At 44.2% G+C, this 21,133-nt stretch overlaps 1 protein-coding gene across 1 annotated transcript in view; it reads left to right on the top strand.

The window, feature by feature from the left end:
- myo5aa (myosin VAa) overlaps positions 1–21,133 on the top strand; it is a 79,431-nt gene that overhangs the window by 31,111 nt on the left and 27,187 nt on the right. Inside the window, exons 7-14 of the mRNA XM_038969556.1 lie at positions 1,690–1,771; positions 9,042–9,149; positions 15,592–15,698; positions 15,971–16,236; positions 16,395–16,476; positions 16,990–17,130; positions 19,162–19,287; positions 19,577–19,660. Coding sequence (XP_038825484.1) covers positions 1,690–1,771; positions 9,042–9,149; positions 15,592–15,698; positions 15,971–16,236; positions 16,395–16,476; positions 16,990–17,130; positions 19,162–19,287; positions 19,577–19,660 — 996 coding nt within the window. The remainder of the gene's footprint in view (positions 1–1,689; positions 1,772–9,041; positions 9,150–15,591; positions 15,699–15,970; positions 16,237–16,394; positions 16,477–16,989; positions 17,131–19,161; positions 19,288–19,576; positions 19,661–21,133) is intronic.

Here is a 21,133-nt window from a genome sequence, read left to right as displayed (position 1 = left end):
TTCCACAGCTCTGTGTGTAGTGTGGGATGGGAGACACTCCCCCTCTCTTTCCACAGCACTGTGTGTAGTGTGGGATGGGAGACACTACCCCTCTCTTTCCAAGGGACTGTGTGTAGTGTGGGATGGGAGACACTCCCCCTCTCTTTCCAAGGGACTGTGTGTAGTGCGGGATGGGAGACACTCCCCCTCTCTTTCCACAGCACTGTGTGTAGTGTGGGATGGGAGACACTCCCCCTCTCTTTCCACAACACTGTGTGTAGTGTGGGATGAGAGACACTCCCCCTCTCTTTCCACAACACTGTGTGTAGTGTGGGATGAGAGACACTCCCCCTCTCTTTCCAAGGGACTGTATGTAGTGTGGGATGAGAGACACTCCCCCTCTCTTTCCAAGGGACTGTATGTAGTGTGGGATGAGAGACACTCCCCCTCTCTTTCCACAGCACTGTGTGTAGTGTGGGATGCTATCCATACAGTGCTTGTGTGTGTGTGTGTGTGTGTGTGTGTGTGTGTGTGTGTGTGTGTGTGTGTGTGTGTGTGTGTGTGTGTGTGTGTGTGTGTGTAGGCAGTGAGTGCCTCTCTCAAGAAGTTCAATATTTAGCAGTGACTTCCTCCTCCACCCCAGTTCAGGAAAACACAGCCAGACCACACACCAGTCATCAGTTCACATTCCTTCTTTTTACCTGGCGGTCTCTCTTTACCTCTGCTCAGTCCACCTGTCTCCTTCTTTCTCTCTCTGTCCCTCACTCACTCACTCACTCACTCACTCACTCACTCACTCACTCACTCACTCACTCACTCACTCACTCACTCACTCACTCACTCATATTCATATATATATGTCCTTCTGTCTGTGTCTTTCCTCCTCTTCTACCCAGGTCAGGAAAACACAGGAGACCAAACACATTCCTTTACTTCTGTTCTGTCCTTCCTTCCGTGTCCAGCTCATTGCTGATTGATAAGAGCCTATTGAAGTCGTCCTTCCTTTTTCTATCTCTCTCTAGCTCTCGTTCTCTTTTCTCTCTAGCTCTCGTTCTCTTTTCTCTCTAGCTCTCGTTCTCTTTTCTCTCTAGCTCTCGTTCTCTTTTCTCTCTAGCTCTCGTTCTCTTTTCTCTCTAGCTCTCGTTCTCTTTTCTCTCTAGCTCTCGTTCTCTTTTCTCTCTAGCTCTCGTTCTCTTTTCTCTCTAGCTCTCGTTCTCTTTTCTCTCTAGCTCTCGTTCTCTCGTTCTTTCTCTCTTTCTCTTTTTTCTCTGTGTGGATCTGATCCAGGTCACACTGATGAGACGAATCAGGAATGTGCACAACTTAGAAAGTGTGCACACACACACACACACACACACACACACACACACACACACACACACACACACACACACACACACACACACACACACACAGAGATACACACAGACGTATTGAGATAGTGGAGTACAGCATGTCTTCCCAGACTTGAGGAAGCTGCGGTGAGTCCTGTACTGCAGCACACATTCCCCACATACCTTTCTGCAACAGCACCTGGGTGTGTGTGTCTTAGTCTGTGGTGGAAATGTTGCAACATTAAAACTACACCAGATTCTAAACAGCATGACAGTGTTCTCTTGTCTGTACACAACACTGGAATCTCCTGGCTGTATAGAACATACACTAGCTGAAACTGCCTGACTCTGTCTGTCTCTGTCTCTGTCTGTGCAGGCGGACGAGGAGAGGAACTATCATATCTTCTACCAGCTGTGTGCGTCCTCCCATCTACCAGAGTTCAAGAATCTGAAGCTAGGTAAGACACAAATAAACACTCTCCATTGGATGGTTGGACGCTTCCTAAGCTATTTGTTCATTGATTAGCCTGACAACCCATACACATGCATGGCTCCCGCCAAACAAAACGCCCACTAGCGTTTCTTCTCCACCACGAGTCTGGATTTGCTTTCCTCCCTCAATACATATAATGTGAACACATTCTAACCGTTCTGATTGGTCCCAGAAACCAATGGGTTGAGCCCAGCATTCATGAATCACGTCATTGGCTTTGATACGATCCAATCGGTGATGAATTTGTTTTGTACAATGCCCCTCATTTTGAAGTCAGCACAAGCGACTTCTGGGATGGCAGTTTCAGACTGAATGGCATTGAGGAGTATACCACCTCAGTCATCGGCTTCATCAATAAGTGCATCGACGACGTCGTCCCCACAGTGACCGTACGTACATATCCCAACCAGAAGCCTTGGATTACAGGCAACATCCACATCGAGCTAAAGGCTAGAGCTGCCGTTTTCAAGAAGTGGGACACTAATCCGGGCGCATATAAGAAATCCCGCTATGCCCTCAGACGAACCATCAAACAAGCAAAGCATCAATACAGGATTAAGATTAAATCCTACTACACCAGCTCTGACGCTCGTCGGATGTGGCAAGGCTTGAGAACTACTACGGACTACAAAAGGAAACCTAGACGCGAGCCTACCAGACGAGCTAAATGCCTTTTTATGCTCGCTTCGAGGCAAGCAACACTGAAACATGCACGAGAACACCAGATGTTCTGGTTGACTGTGTGATAGTGCTCTCGGTGCCGATGTGAGCAAGACCTTTAAACTGGTCAACATTCGCAAAGCCGTGGGGCCAGATGGATTACCAGGACGTGTACTCAAAGCATGCGCGGACCAACTGGCAAGTGTCTTCACTGACATTTTCAACCTCTCCCTGACCGAGTCTGTAATACCTACATGTTTCAAACAGACCACCACAGTCCCTGCGCCCAAGGACGCGAAGGTAACCTGCCTAAATGATTACCGCCCCGTAGCACTCATGTCGGTAGCCATGAAGTGCTTTTAAAGGCTGGTCATGGCTCACATCAACAGCATTCTCCCGGATACCCTAAACCCACTCCAATTCCCATACCGCCCCAACAGATCCACAGATGACGTAATCTCAATCGCACTCTCCCACCTGGACAAAAGGAACACCTATGTGAGAATGCTGTTCATTGACTACAGCTCAGTGTTCAACACCATAGTGCCCACGAAGCTCATCACTAAGCTAAGGACTCTGGGACTAAACACCTCCCTCTGCAACTGGATCCTGGACTTCCTGACGGGCCGCACCCAGGTGGTAAGAGTAGGCAACAACACATCTGCCACGCTGATCCTCAACACTGGGGCCCCTCAGGAGTGTATACTTAGTCCCCTCCTGTACTCCCTGTTCACCCACGACTACGTGGCCAAACACGACTCCAACACCATCATTAAGTTTGCTGACGACACAACAGTGGTAGGCCTGATCACCGACAACGATGAGACAGCCTATCGGGAGGAAGTCAGACCTGGCAGTGTGGTGCCAGAACAACAACCTCTCCCTCAATGTGAGCAAGACAAAGGAGATGGACTACAGGAAAAGGCGGGCTGAACAGGCCCCCATTAACATTAACGGGGCTGTAGTGGAGTGGGTAGAAAGTTTCAAGTTCCCATCCCCAACAAACTATCCTGGTCCAAACACACCAAGGTAGTCGTGAAACGGGTACGACAAAACCTTTTCCCCCGCCAGGAGACTGAAAAGATTTTGCATGGTTCCCCAGATCCTCACAAGGTTCTACAGCTGCACCATCAAGAGCATCCTGACCGGTTGCATCACCGTATGGCAACTGCTCGGCATCTGATCTCAAGGCGCTACAGAGGGTAGTGCGTACGGCCCAGTACATCACTGGGGTCAAGCTTCCTGCAATCCAGGCCCTATATCAAGTCAAATCACATTTTATTAGTCACATGCGCCAAATACAACAGGTGTAGTAGACCTGACAATGAAATGCTGAATACAACAGGTGTAGTAGACCTGACAGTGAAATGCTGAATACAACAGGTGTAGTAGACCTTACAGTGAAATGCTGAATACAACAGGTGTAGTAGACCTTACAGTGAAATGCTGAATACAACAGGTGTAGTAGACCTGACAATGAAATGCTGAATACAACAGGTGTAGTAGACCTGACAGTGAAATGCTGAATACAACAGGTGTAGTAGACCTTATAGTGAAATGCTGAATACAACAGGTGTAGTAGACCTTACAGTGAAATGCTGAATACAACAGGTGTAGTAGACCTTACAGTGAAATGCTGAATACAACAGGTGTAGTAGACCTGACAATGAAATGCTGAATACAACAGGTGTAGTAGACCTGACAGTGAAATGCTGAATACAACAGGTGTAGTAGACCTTACAGTGAAATGCTGAATACAACAGGTGTAGTAGACCTTACAGTGAAATGCTGAATACAACAGGTGTAGTAGACCTTACAGTGAAATGCTGAATACAACAGGTGTAAACCTTACAGTGAAATGCTGAATACAACAGGTGTAGTAGACCTTACAGTGAAATGCTGAATACAACAGGTGTAAACCTTACAGTGAAATGCTGAATACAACAGGTGTAGTAAACCTTACAGTGAAATGCTGAATACAACAGGTGTAGTAGACCTTACAGTGAAATGCTGAATACAACAGGTGTAGTAGACCTTACAGTGAAATGCTGAATACAACAGGTGTAGTAGACCTTACAGTGAAATGCTGAATACAACAGGTGTAAACCTTACAGTGAAATGCTGAATACAACAGGTGTAGTAGACCTTACAGTGAAATGCTGAATACAACAGGTGTAGTAGACCTTACAGTGAAATGCTGAATACAACAGGTGTAAACCTTACAGTGAAATGCTGAATACAACAGGTGTAGTAGACCTTACAGTGAAATGCTGAATACAACAGGTGTAGTAGACCTTACAGTGAAATGCTGAATACAACAGGTGTAGTAAACCTTACAGTGAAATGCTGAATACAACAGGTGTAGTAGACCTTACAGTGAAATGCTGAATACAACAGGTGTAGTAGACCTTACAGTGAAATGCTGAATACAACAGGTGTAGTAAACCTTAGTGAAATGCTGAATACAACAGGTGTAGTAGACCTTACAGTGAAATGCTGAATACAACAGGTGTAGTAGACCTTACAGTGAAATGCTGAATACAACAGGTGTAGTAGACCTTACAGTGAAATGCTGAATACAACAGGTGTAGTAGACCTTACAGTGAAATGCTGAATACAACAGGTGTAGTAGACCTTACAGTGAAATGCTGAATACAACAGGTGTAGTAGACCTTACAGTGAAATGCTGAATACAACAGGTGTAGTAGACCTTACAGTGAAATGCTGAATACAACAGGTGTAGTAAACCTTAGTGAAATGCTGAATACAACAGGTGTAGTAGACCTTACAGTGAAATGCTGAATACAACAGGTGTAGTAGACCTTACAGTGAAATGCTGAATACAACAGGTGTAGTAAACCTTAGTGAAATGCTGAATACAACAGGTGTAGTAGACCTTACAGTGAAATGCTGAATACAACAGGTGTAGTAGACCTTACAGTGAAATGCTGAATACAACAGGTGTAGTAGACCTTACAGTGAAATGCTGAATACAACAGGTGTAGTAAACCTTAGTGAAATGCTGAATACAACAGGTGTAGTAGACCTTACAGTGAAATGCTGAATACAACAGGTGTAGTAGACCTTACAGTGAAATGCTGAATACAACAGGTGTAGTAAACCTTAGTGAAATGCTGAATACAACAGGTGTAGTAGACCTTACAGTGAAATGCTGAATACAACAGGTGTAGTAGACCTTACAGTGAAATGCTGAATACAACAGGTGTAGTAGACCTTACAGTGAAATGCTGAATACAACAGGTGTAGTAGACCTTACAGTGAAATGCTGAATACAACAGGTGTAGTAGACCTTACAGTGAAATGCTGAATACAACAGGTGTAGTAGACCTTACAGTGAAATGCTGAATACAACAGGTGTAGTAACCTTAGTGAAATGCTGAATACAACAGGTGTAGTAGACCTTACAGTGAAATGCTGAATACAACAGGTGTAGTAGACCTTACAGTGAAATGCTGAATACAACAGGTGTAGTAGACCTTACAGTGAAATGCTGAATACAACAGGTGTAGTAGACCTTACAGTGAAATGCTGAATACAACAGGTGTAGTAGACCTTACAGTGAAATGCTGAATACAACAGGTGTAGTAAACCTTAGTGAAATGCTGAATACAACAGGTGTAGTAGACCTTACAGTGAAATGCTGAATACAACAGGTGTAGTAGACCTTACAGTGAAATGCTGAATACAACAGGTGTAGTAGACCTTACAGTGAAATGCTGAATACAACAGGTATAAACCTTACAGTGAAATGCTGAATACAACAGGTGTAGTAAACCTTAGTGAAATGCTGAATACAACAGGTGTAGTAGACCTTACAGTGAAATGCTGAATACAACAGGTGTAGTAAACCTTAGTGAAATGCTGAATACAACAGGTGTAGTAGACCTTACAGTGAAATGCTGAATACAACAGGTGTAGTAGACCTTACAGTGAAATGCTGAATACAACAGGTGTAGTAGACCTTACAGTGAAATGCTGAATACAACAGGTGTAGTAGACCTTACAGTGAAATGCTGAATACAACAGGTGTAGTAGACCTTACAGTGAAATGCTGAATACAACAGGTGTAGTAGACCTTACAGTGAAATGCTGAATACAACAGGTGTAGTAGACCTTACAGTGAAATGCTGAATACAACAGGTGTAGTAGACCTTACAGTGAAATGCTGAATACAACAGGTGTAGTAAACCTTAGTGAAATGCTGAATACAACAGGTGTAGTAGACCTTACAGTGAAATGCTGAATACAACAGGTGTAGTAGACCTTACAGTGAAATGCTGAATACAACAGGTGTAGTAGACCTTACAGTGAAATGCTGAATACAACAGGTGTAGTAAACCTTACAGTGAAATGCTTACTTACGAGCCCCTAACCGACAGTGCAGTTTAAAAAAATGCAGATAAGAATAAGAGATAAAAGTAACAAGTAATTAAAGAGGAGCAGTAAAAAATAACAATATATACAGGGGGGTACTGGTACAGAGTCAATGTGGAGGCTATATACAGGGGGGTGCCGGTACAGAGTCAATGTGCGGGGGCACCGGTTAGTTGAGGTAGTATGTACATGTAGGTAGAGTTAATTAAAGTGACTCTACCTACATAGGCGGTGTCAGAGGAAAGCCCATAAAATTGTCAAAGACTCCAGTCACCAAAGTCATAGACTGTTTTCTCTGCTACCGCACGGCAAACGGTACCGGAGCACCAAGTCTAGGACCTAAAGGCTCCTTAACAGCTTCTACCTCCAAGCCATAAGACTGCTGAACAATTCATCAAATGGCCACCGGATTATTACATTGACCCCCACATTTTTTTGTACAGGGTTAGGGTTGTACAATACTTGCTGTTTATTATCTATGCATAGTCCCTTTCCCCCTACCTACATGTACAAGTTACCTCTAACATGTACCCCTGCACACTGACTCGGTACCGGTACCCCCTGTATATAGCCTCGTTATTGTTGTTCATTTTTAATAATTTTTTACTTTAGTTTATTTGGTAAATATTTTCTTAACTCTTCTTGAACTGCGCTGTTGGTTAAGGACTTGTAAGTAAGCATTTCACGGTAAGGTCTACACTTGTTGTATTCGGCGCATGTGACAAAAAAGGTTTGATTTGAAGCAATTGGTAAGGCAGTGGAATTAAATTCAGGATCAGTCGTCAGGCAATTTATTGATATCAATAAATGACACATGGATAATTCAAAATGGCGCCCCAGTCATTCTCCATGATCATAGACAACCATATTAGATCATATAGGTGAGATGTGTAACAGGGGTAGAGGAAGTAGTAGAGTGTATTTGTAAACAGAAACGTGAGGACAGACCTCAGCCATATTGAGTCATATCTACTGTGGGGTCACACTAACTACAGTAGTGATCCTGTTAGATCAGAGGTCATGTTATGGGTGTGAGGCAGTGCCAGGCTGCCCGCAGAGATGGACTGAGGTAGAGATCATGTTAGCTCTCTCCCTGGGTGTGAGGCAGTGCCAGGCTGCCCGCAGAGATAGACTGAGGTAGAGATCATGTTAGCTCTCTCCCTGGGTGTGAGGCAGTGCCAGGCTGCCCGCAGAGATGGACTGAGGTAGAGATCATGTTAGCTCTCTCCCTGGGTGTGAGGCAGTGCCCAGCTGCCCGCAGAGATGGACTGAGGTAGAGATCATGTTAGCTCTCTCCCTGGGTGTGAGGCAGTGCCCAGCTGCCCGCAGAGATGGACTGAGGTAGAGATCATGTTAGCTCTCTCCCTGGGTGTGAGGCAGTGCCCAGCTGCCCGCAGAGATGGACTGAGGTAGAGATCATGTTAGCTCTCTCCCTGGGTGTGAGGCAGTGCCAGGCTGCCCGCAGAGATGGACTGAGGTAGAGATCATGTTAGCTCTCTCCCTGGGTGTGAGGCAGTGCCAGGCTGCCCGCAGAGATAGACTGAGGTAGAGATCATGTTAGCTCTCTCCCTGGGTGTGAGGCAGAAAGAGGCTGTGTGTGTCATCTAACAAGGCTGTGTGTTGCTCCTCAATATTCCTAAATTCCACCTGTGAACACACACACACACACACACACACACTTCATCTGCTGTTGGACACACTTCATCTCTGCCAAACACACATTGCCCTAGTCTCTCTCAGCTGGCCTCTTGGCAGAGACACACCCCCAGAATGGAGGTGTTGTCACGGTGATATCAGCCCTGAGTTGCCAGGTAACAGGCTATGGTTGCTTTAGTCTAGAGAAGGCTTTGTCTTGTGAGTGTGCGTGTGTGCGCAGTTTATGCGTGCACGTATTAGTAAGAGTTCAATGTGTCACACCCACATCAGGTCAGGATTTGGCCCTGTGTGATCCCAGTGACCCTAATGTAGCAGTATTCTCCTGGGCAGCTGCTCATAACATTTGAATAGAATAGAATACTTTCTATAGGCTACTGATTAACCACTGTTGATTGTGTGTGTGTGTGTGTGTGTGTGTGTGTGTGTGTGTGTGTGTGTGTGTGTGTGTGTGTGTGTGTGTGTGTGTGTGTGTGTGTGTGTGTGTGTGTGTGTGTGTGTGTGTGTGTGTGTGTGTGTCCATGCAGGTAGTGCTGATGTCTTCCACTGCACCAACCAGGGCCGGAACCCGGTCATCGATGGAGTCGACGATGCTAAAGAGATGTGCACAACACAACATGCCTTCTCACTGCTAGGTAATATATACACACACACACCTGACATTCCTTCTCACTGCTAGGTAATATATACACACACACACCTGACATTCCTTCTCACTGCTAGGTAATATATACACACACACACCTGACATTCCTTCTCACTGCTAGGTAATATATACACACACACACCTGACATGCCTTCTCACTGCTAGGTAATATATACACACACACACCTGACATTCCTTCTCACTGCTAGGTAATATATACACACACACACCTGACATTCCTTCTCACTGCTAGGTAATATATACACACACACACCTGACATGCCTTCTCACTGCTAGGTAATATATACACACACACACCTGACATGCCTTCTCACTGCTAGGTAATATATACACACACACACCTGACATTCCTTCTCACTGCTAGGTAATATATACACACACACACCTGACATGCCTTCTCACTGCTAGGTAATATATACACACACACACCTGACATTCCTTCTCACTGCTAGGTAATATATACACACACACACCTGACATGCCTTCTCACTGCTAGGTAATATATACACACACACCTGACATTCCTTCTCACTGCTAGGTAATATATACACACACACACCTGACATTCCTTCTCACTGCTAGGTAATATATACACACACACACCTGACATTCCTTCTCACTGCTAGGTAATATATACACACACACACCTGACATGCCTTCTCACTGCTAGGTAATATATACACACACACACCTGACATTCCTTCTCACTGCTAGGTAATATATACACACACACACCTGACATGCCTTCTCACTGCTAGGTAATATATACACACACCTGACATGCCTTCTCACTGCTAGGTAATATATACACACACACCTGACATGCCTTCTCACTGCTAGGTAATATATACACACACACACCTGACATGCCTTCTCACTGCTAGGTAATATATACACACACACACCTGACATGCCTTCTCACTGCTAGGTAATATATACACACACACCTGACATTCCTTCTCACTGCTAGGTAATATATACACTCACACACCTGACATTCCTTCTCACTGCTAGGTAATATATACACACACACACCTGACATGCCTTCTCACTGCTAGGTAATATATACACACACACACCTGACATGCCTTCTCACTGCTAGGTAATATATACACACACACACCTGACATTCCTTCTCACTGCTAGGTAATATATACACACACACCTGACATTCCTTCTCACTGCTAGGTAATATATACACACACACACCTGACATTCCTTCTCACTGCTAGGTAATATATACACACACACACCTGACATTCCTTCTCACTGCTAGGTAATATATACACACACACACCTGACATTCCTTCTCACTTCTAGGTAATATATACACACACACACCTGACATTCCTTCTCACTGCTAGGTAATATATACACACACACACCTGACATTCCTTCTCACTGCTAGGTAATATATACACACACACACCTGACATTCCTTCTCACTGCTAGGTAATATATATACACACACCTGACATTCCTTCTCACTGCTAGGTAATATATACACACACACACCTGACATTCCTTCTCACTGCTAGGTAATATATACACACACACACCTGACATGCCTTCTCACTGCTAGGTAATATATACACACACACACCTGACATGCCTTCTCACTGCTAGGTAATATATACACACACACACCTGACATTCCTTCTCACTGCTAGGTAATATATACACACACACACCTGACATGCCTTCTCACTGCTAGGTAATATATACACACACACACCTGACATGCCTTCTCACTGCTAGGTAATATATACACACACACACCTGACATGCCTTCTCACTGCTAGGTAATATATATACACACACCTGACATTCCTTCTCACTGCTAGGTAATATATACACACACACACCTGACATTCCTTCTCACTGCTAGGTAATATATACACACACACACCTGACATTCCTTCTCACTGCTAGGTAATATATACACACACACACACCTGACATTCCTTCTCACTGCTAGGTAATATATACACACACACACCTGACATTCCTTCTCACTGTTAGGTAATATATACACACACACACCTGACATTCCTTCTCACTGTTAGGTAATATATACACACACACACCTGACATTCCTTCTCACTGCTAGGTAATATATACACACACACCTGACATGCCTTCTCACTGCTAGGTAATATATACACACACACACCTGACATGCCTTCTCACTGCTAGGTAATATATACACACACACACACACCTGACATTCCTTCTCACTGCTAGGTAATATATACACACACACACACACCTGACATTCCTTCTCACTGCTAGGTAATATATACACACACACACCTGACATTCCTTCTCACTGCTAGGTAATATATACACACACACCTGACATGCCTTCTCACTGCTAAGTAATATATACACACACACACCTGACATGCCTTCTCACTGCTAGGTAATATATACACACACACACCTGACATGCCTTCTCACTGCTAGGTAATATATACACACACACACACCTGACATGCCTTCTCACTGCTAGGTAATATATACACACACACACACCTGACATTCCTTCTCACTGCTAGGTAATATATACACACACACACACCTGACATGCCTTCTCACTGCTAGGTAATATATACACACACACACCTGACATTCCTTCTCACTGCTAGGTAATATATACACACACACCTGACATGCCTTCTCACTGCTAGGTAATATATACACACACACACCTGACATGCCTTCTCACTGCTAGGTAATATATACACACACACACACCTGACATTCCTTCTCACTGCTAGGTAATATATACACACACACACCTGACATGCCTTCTCACTGCTAGGTAATATATACACTCACACACCTGACATGCCTTCTCACTGCTAGGTAATATATACACACACACACCTGACATTCCTTCTCACTTCTAGGTAATATATACACACACACACCTGACATTCCTTCTCACTTCTAGGTAATATATACACACACACACCTGACATTCCTTCTCACTGCTAGGTAATATATACACACACACACCTGACATTCCTTCTCACTGCTAGGTAATATATACACACACACACCTGACATGCCTTCTCACTGCTAGGTAATATATACACACACACACCTGACATTCCTTCTCACTGCTAGGTAATATATACACACACACACCTGACATGCCTTCTCACTGCTAGGTAATATATACACACACACCTGACATTCCTTCTCACTGCTAGGTAATATATACACACACACACCTGACATTCCTTCTCACTGCTAGGTAATATATACACACACACACCTGACATGCCTTCTCACTGCTAGGTAATATATACACACACACACCTGACATTCCTTCTCACTGCTAGGTAATATATACACACACACACCTGACATGCCTTCTCACTGCTAGGTAATATATACACACACCTGACATTCCTTCTCACTGCTAGGTAATATATACACACACACACCTGACATTCCTTCTCACTGCTAGGTAATATATACACACACACACCTGACATTCCTTCTCACTGCTAGGTAATATATACACACACACACCTGACATTCCTTCTCACTGCTAGGTAATATATACACACACACACCTGACATTCCTTCTCACTGCTAGGTAATATATATACACACACCTGACATTCCTTCTCACTGCTAGGTAATATATACACACACACACCTGACATGCCTTCTCACTGCTAGGTAATATATACACACACACACCTGACATGCCTTCTCACTGCTAGGTAATATATACACACACACACCTGACATTCCTTCTCACTGCTAGGTAATATATACACACACACACCTGACATGCCTTCTCACTGCTAGGTAATATATACACACACACACCTGACATGCCTTCTCACTGCTAGGTAATATATACACACACACACCTGACATGCCTTCTCACTGCTAGGTAATATATACACACACACACCTGACATGCCTTCTCACTGCTAGGTAATATATACACACACACACCTGACATGCCTTCTCACTGCTAGGTAATATATACACACACACACCTGACATGCCTTCTCACTGCTAGGTAATATATATACACACACCTGACATTCCTTCTCACTGCTAGGTAATATATACACACACACACCTGACATGCCTTCTCACTGCTAGGTAATATATACACACACACACCTGACATGCCTTCTCACTGCTAGGTAATATATACACACACACACCTGACATGCCTTCTCACTGCTAGGTAATATATACACACACACCTGACATTCCTTCTCACTGCTAGGTAATATATACACTCACACACCTGACATTCCTTCTCACTGCTAGGTAATATATACACACACACACCTGACATGCCTTCTCACTGCTAGGTAATATATACACACACACACCTGACATTCCTTCTCACTTCTAGGTAATATATACACACACACACCTGACATTCCTTCTCACTGCTAGGTAATATATACACACACACACCTGACATTCCTTCTCACTGCTAGGTAATATATACACACACACACACCTGACATTCCTTCTCACTGCTAGGTAATATATACACACACACACCTGACATTCCTTCTCACTGTTAGGTAATATATACACACACACACCTGACATTCCTTCTCACTGTTAGGTAATATATACACACACACACCTGACATTCCTTCTCACTGCTAGGTAATATATACACACACACCTGACATGCCTTCTCACTGCTAGGTAATATATACACACACACACCTGACATGCCTTCTCACTGCTAGGTAATATATACACACACACACACCTGACATTCCTTCTCACTGCTAGGTAATATATACACACACACACCTGACATTCCTTCTCACTGCTAGGTAATATATACACACACACACCTGACATTCCTTCTCACTGCTAGGTAATATATACACACACACACCTGACATTCCTTCTCACTGCTAGGTAATATATACACACACACACACCTGACATTCCTTCTCACTGCTAGGTAATATATACACACACACACCTGACATTCCTTCTCACTGCTAGGTAATATATACACACACACACCTGACATTCCTTCTCACTGCTAGGTAATATATACACACACACCTGACATGCCTTCTCACTGCTAAGTAATATATACACACACACACCTGACATGCCTTCTCACTGCTAGGTAATATATACACACACACACCTGACATGCCTTCTCACTGCTAGGTAATATATACACACACACACACCTGACATTCCTTCTCACTGCTAGGTAATATATACACACACACACACCTGACATGCCTTCTCACTGCTAGGTAATATATACACACACACACCTGACATTCCTTCTCACTGCTAGGTAATATATACACACACACCTGACATGCCTTCTCACTGCTAGGTAATATATACACACACACACCTGACATGCCTTCTCACTGCTAGGTAATATATACACACACACACACCTGACATTCCTTCTCACTGCTAGGTAATATATACACACACACACCTGACATGCCTTCTCACTGCTAGGTAATATATACACTCACACACCTGACATGCCTTCTCACTGCTAGGTAATATATACACACACACACCTGACATTCCTTCTCACTTCTAGGTAATATATACACACACACACCTGACATTCCTTCTCACTTCTAGGTAATATATACACACACACACCTGACATTCCTTCTCACTGCTAGGTAATATATACACACACACACCTGACATGCCTTCTCACTGCTAGGTAATATATACACACACACACCTGACATGCCTTCTCACTGCTAGGTAATATATACACACACACACCTGACATTCCTTCTCACTGCTAGGTAATATATACACACACACACCTGACATTCCTTCTCACTGCTAGGTAATATATACACACACACACCTGACATTCCTTCTCACTGCTAGGTAATATATACACACACACACCTGACATTCCTTCTCACTGCTAGGTAATATATACACACACACACCTGACATTCCTTCTCACTGCTAGGTAATATATACACACACACACCTGACATTCCTTCTCACTGCTAGGTAATATATACACACACAACTAGGTTTAATTGTCACATACACTGGATAGGTGCAGTGAAACGTGCTGTTTTACAGGGTCAGCCATAGTAGTGTTGCGCCCCTGGAGTAAATTAGGTTTTAGTGTCTTTCTCAAGTGAACATAGACAGATTTTCACCTTGTCGACTTGTATATTCAAACCAGCTACCTTTCGGTTACTGGCCCAATGCTCTTAGCGCTAAGATACCCTACTGTCCTTGGTCACACACACACACACACACACACACACACACACACACACACACACACGAACATTTCCCAGGCAGTCATTTACTCTGTCCCATTTTGGTTTTTAGTGTAGTGTTGATTTTGATAGTATTATTTTGTGTGTGTTTGTGTTCAGGCATCAACGAGTTGAACCAGAAGGGGCTGTTCCAGGTCCTGGCTGCCATCTTACATCTGGGCAACGTGGAGATCAAGGACCGAGACTCTGACAGCAGCATCATACCTGTAAGGAGACACCTCCAACCTCTCTGACCTCTAACCTCTATTATTAAACCTCTGACCTCTCCTAATGATTGACTCTTTCTCAAATCGTCTTGACTCACTTCCTCGCATCCTCTATCCTCACCTCCTTCTCAAAACCCATTGGAGAAGAAGGTCTGAGGGGAGGGACCTTGGACCTTCTCCAAGATGGTTAAGAAGGTTTAAGGAGATGGAAAGAATAGCAGAAAGACGAATTGAGCAATTGATTGAAATGACCATGAATCCCTCTCTCTCAGCCCAATAACCGCCACCTGACGGTGTTCTGTGAGCTGATGGGCGTGACCTACCAGGACATGTCTCATTGGCTGTGCCACAAGAAGCTGAAGACAGCCCAGGAGACCTACATCAAGCCCATCCCTCGGCTGCAAGCCTCCAATGCCCGCGACGCGCTCGCCAAACACATCTACGCCAAAGTCTTCAACTGGATCGTGGACCATGTCAACAAATCTCTGCGCGCCACCGTCAAACAGCACTCCTTCATAGGAGTCCTGGATATCTATGGGTGGGTTGTGTGTGTGTGTGTGTGTGTGTGTGTGTGTGTGTGTGTGTGTGTGTGTGTGTGTGTGTGTGTGTGTGTGTGTGTGTGTGTGTGTGTGTGTGTGTGTGTGTGTGTGTGTGTGTGAGAGACAGTCACTCTCTGACCTCTCCTCTGCTCTCCAGGTTTGAGACGTTTGAGATCAACAGTTTTGAACAGTTCTGTATCAACTATGCTAACGAGAAACTGCAACAGCAGTTTAACATGGTGAGAAAAGTGTGTGTGTCCTGTCTGAAACTGAACTCCTGTGGTGCCGTTGTCTAAATAACCCTGTTAGTGTGTAAAAGTATTCCAAAATAACAATATAAATAGTTTGATATCTTTGGTTATTGATGCAGAGTAACAATGTGATCCTCTCTGTACATGCTGACCTTCTCTCTCCTCTCCTCTCCTCTCCTCTCCTTTCTTCTCCCCTCCCCTCTCCTCTCCTCTCCCCTCCCTTTTCCTCTCCCCTCTCCTTTCCTTTCCTCTGCCCTCTCCTTTCCTCTCCTTTCCACTCCCCTCTCTTCTCCTCTCCTTTCCTCTCCTCTTTCTCCTCCCCTCTCCTATCCTCTCCCCTCCTTTCCTTTCCACTCCCCTCTCTTCTCCCCTCCTCTCCTTTCATCTCCCTCTTTCTCCTCCCCTCTCCTATCCTCTCCCCTCCTTTCCTTTCCACTCCTCTCTCTCTCCTCCCCTCCGCTCCTTTCCTCTCCTCTTTCTCCTCCCCTCTCCTATCTACAGCATGTGTTCAAGCTGGAGCAGGAGGAGTATTTGAAGGAGCAGATTCCCTGGACTCTGATAGACTTCTATGATAACCAGCCATGTATCAACCTCATAGAGGCCAAGATGGGGGTACTAGACCTGCTGGACGAAGAGTGCAAGGTACACACACACACACACACACACACACACACACACACACACACACACACACACACACACACACATAATGCAGAGGCACACATACATACATACATACATACATACATACATACATACATACATACATACATACATACATACATACATACGTAATGCAGAGGCGCACACAGACACCCATAACACAGACACACACACACACACACACATAATGCAGAGGCACACATACGCATACACACACACACACACATATACATAATAGATATATACATACATACAGTGGGGCAAAAAAGTATTTAGTCAGCCACCAATTGTGCAAGTTCTCCCACTTAAAAAGATGAGAGAGGCCTGTAATTTTCATCATAGGTACACTTCAACTATGACAGACAAAATGAGAAAGAAAATCCAGAAAATCACATTGTAGGATTTTTTATGAATTTATTTGCAAATTATGGTGGAAAATAAGTATTTGGTCACCTACAAACAAGCAAGATTTCTGGCTCTCACAGACCTGTAACTTCTTCTTTAAGAGGCTCCTCTGTCCTCCACTCGTTACCTGTATTAATGGCACCTGTTTGAACTTGTTATCAGTATAAAAGGCACCTGTCCACAACCTCAAACAGTCACACTCCAAACTCCACTATGGCCAAGACCAAAGAGCTGTCAAAGGACACCAGAAACAAAATTGTAGACCTGCACCAGGCTGGGAAGACTAAATCTGCAATAGGTAAGCAGCTTGGTTTGAAGAAATCAACTGTGGGAGCAATTATTAGGAAATGGAAGACATACAAGACCACTGATAATCTCCCTCGATCTGGAGCTCCACGCAAGATCTCACCCCGTGGGGTCAAAATGATCACAAGAACGGTGAGCAAAAATCCCAGAACCACACGGGGGGACCTAGTGAATGACCTGCAGAGAGCTGGGACCAAAGTAACAAAGCCTACCATCAGTAACACACTACGCCGCCAGGGACTCAAATCCTGCAGTGCCAGACGTGTCCCCCTGCTTAAGCCAGTACATGTCCAGGCCCGTCTGAAGTTTGCTAGAGAGCATTTGGATGATCCAGAAGAAGATTGGGAGAATGTCATATGGCCAGATGAACCCAAAATATAACTTTTTGGTAAAAAAGGACAAAAAGTGTTTGGAGGACAAAGAATGCTGAGTTGCATCCAAAGAACACCATACCTACTGTGAAGCATGGGGGTGGAAACATCATGCTTTGGGGCTGTTTTTCTGCAAAGGGACCAGGACGACTGATCCGTGTAAAGGAAAGAATGAATGGGGCCATGTATCGTGAGATTTTGGGTGAAAACCTCCTTCCATCAGCAAGGGCATTGAAGATGAAACGTGGCTGGGTCTTTCAGCATGACAATGATCCCAAACACACCGCCCGGGCAACGAAGGAGTGGCTTCGTAAGAAGCATTTCAAGGTCCTGGTGTGGCCTAGCCAGTCTCCAGATCTCAACCCCATAGAAAATCTTTGGAGGGAGTTGAAAGTCCGTGTTGCCCAGCAACAGCCCCAAAACATCACTACTCTAGAGGAGATCTGCATGGAGGAATGGGCCAAAATACCAGCAACAGTGTGTGAAAACCTTGTGAAGACTTACAGAAAACGTTTGACCTCTGTCATTGCCAACAAAGGGTATATAACAAAGTATTGAGATAAACTTTTGTTATTGACCAAATACTTATTTTCCACCATAATTTGCAAATAAATTCATAAAAAATCCTACAATGTGATTTTCTGGAAAAAAAATTCTCATTTTGTCTGTCATAGTTGAAGTGTACCTATGATGAAAATTACAGGCCTCTCTCATCTTTTTAAGTGGGAGAACTTGCACAATTGGTGGCTGACTAAATACTTTTTTGCCCCACTGTACATACATACACACATACATACATACATACATACATACATACATACATACATACATACATACATACATAATGCAGAGGTGCACACAGACACCCATAACACAGACACACACACATCCAGAGTAACTAGTGTGAACCAGTGTTCTGTGTGTCCAGATGCCTAAAGGTTCAGATGACTCGTGGGCCCAGAAGCTGTATAACACCCATCTGAAGACCTGCTCTCTGTTTGAGAAACCTCGCATGTCCAACAAAGCCTTCATCATACAGCACTTCGCTGACAAGGTACTGATCACTGTGTGTTGTGTGTGCAGTGTTGATGTCTTGGCTGACCCAGTACTGCTGAGTTCTGTTTTAGTCTCAGTGTCCGGTTACAGAGAGAGGGAAGTGAGCGGGTTCACTCTATGAATAAAATGAATGCTGTTCTGATTGATAATCTGAGTCAAAATTGACAATAATCTGAGTCAAAGTTGACAGTTCTGATTGATAATCTGAGTCAAAATTGACAGTTCTGAAAATCACTTTGGATAAAAGTGTCAGCAAAATGACTTTATTTTCTAACTGTTGTGTCCAGGTGCAGTACCAGTGTGATGGCTTTCTGGAGAAGAACAAGGACACAGTGAATGAAGAGCAGATCAATGTCCTGAAGGCCAGCAAGGTGTGTGTCCCTGCCAAACACACACACACACACACACACTGCACGTTCAATGGGTAACACACACACACACACTGCACGTTCAATGGGTAACACACACACACACTGCACGTTCAATGGGTAACACACACACACACTGCACGTTCAATGGGTAACACACACACACACTGCACATTCAATGGGTAACACACACACACACTGCACGTTCAATGGGTAACACACACACACACCGCACATTCAATGGGTAACACACACACACACACCGCACATTCAATGGGTAACACACACACACACTGCACATTCAATGGGTAACACACACACACACTGCACGTTCAATGGGTAACACACACACGCACTGCACATTCAACAGGTAACACACACACATTTGATGACTTTCTCATTAGTGCGTATGTTTGACAGTCTGTGTTGTCTCACTGAATGACCTCCGACAGGGAACCCAGTGAAGGTCAGGAGAAACAGCACCATCAGCTGTCCATGTGGTGTAATGATGATGTGCACACAGTTGGAGACATTTTCTGTCCACCAAATAGGCCTTGCAGTGTGTGTGTGTATGCGTGTGTGTGTATAAAGACTCACTCTGCCCGTTGTTCTGTTGTAGAGGCCAGCAGCAGCAGAGAGGGGTAAGGGTTAAAACACTCCTTTAACCCCTAACACCTTAAACACACACAGGGTTAACTACACTGGAACAATCATCCATGGCAATACTGTGTGCGTGTATGTGTGTGTACGTGTGTGTTGCCATGGAAACCAGCTTGACTAACCAGTAATGGTGTAGAAGTGATAATGACTCTTTAATGAGAATGAAGCTATAGAAATCTAGCATTTCAACCCATCCTCATGGTTCTGTGTGTGTTTGTGTCGACAATAAACACACATTCCTTCTGTGCCTACCATCAGCGAAGAGACGGCTCAGTCATGTGTTCTGCTGTCTGAGCCGTCAGACATTGTGCCACGTCTATGGTCTGATGCCGTGTTATCATTACAAACAGCCTTGGTCCGCAGACACCATGACACCTACCCTGCCTGTTCTGATGGCCCTTTGATTTGCATTTCTACTTTTATATCAATTATACTTTGAATATGTTTTAGATGTGTGTACTGAAATTATTTTGAATTCCTAGGTTTCTTTCATTTTTGGTTAATCTTTATTTTGTCGTTGTGTTGTTTGTTTTACATCTGTTGTCCATGTGTCTGTCCCGTCATGACAACAACCGTTAAACAGCTAAAGGTAAACATGCTGCCCTCCTCATTTACCCTCTTTCTGTCTCAACCTTCGTTAGTTCTTTCTATCTTTCTAACCCTCTATCTTACTAACCCACACCATTCATTCTTCCTCACCGTGGTCTCACATCAGCTCAAATGGCACTTAAGTATGTGGCGGGGGGGGGGGGGGGGGCTGAACGGACGCAGCGGCACTGGAGACTACCCCGGGGGGGGCTGAACGGACGCTGCAGC

The sequence above is a fragment of the Salvelinus namaycush genome, chromosome 30, assembly GCF_016432855.1.
Source record: "Salvelinus namaycush isolate Seneca chromosome 30, SaNama_1.0, whole genome shotgun sequence".
In the NCBI taxonomy this organism is placed as follows: Eukaryota; Metazoa; Chordata; class Actinopteri; order Salmoniformes; family Salmonidae; genus Salvelinus; species Salvelinus namaycush.
This window is presented reverse-complemented; position numbering and strand designations above follow the sequence as displayed.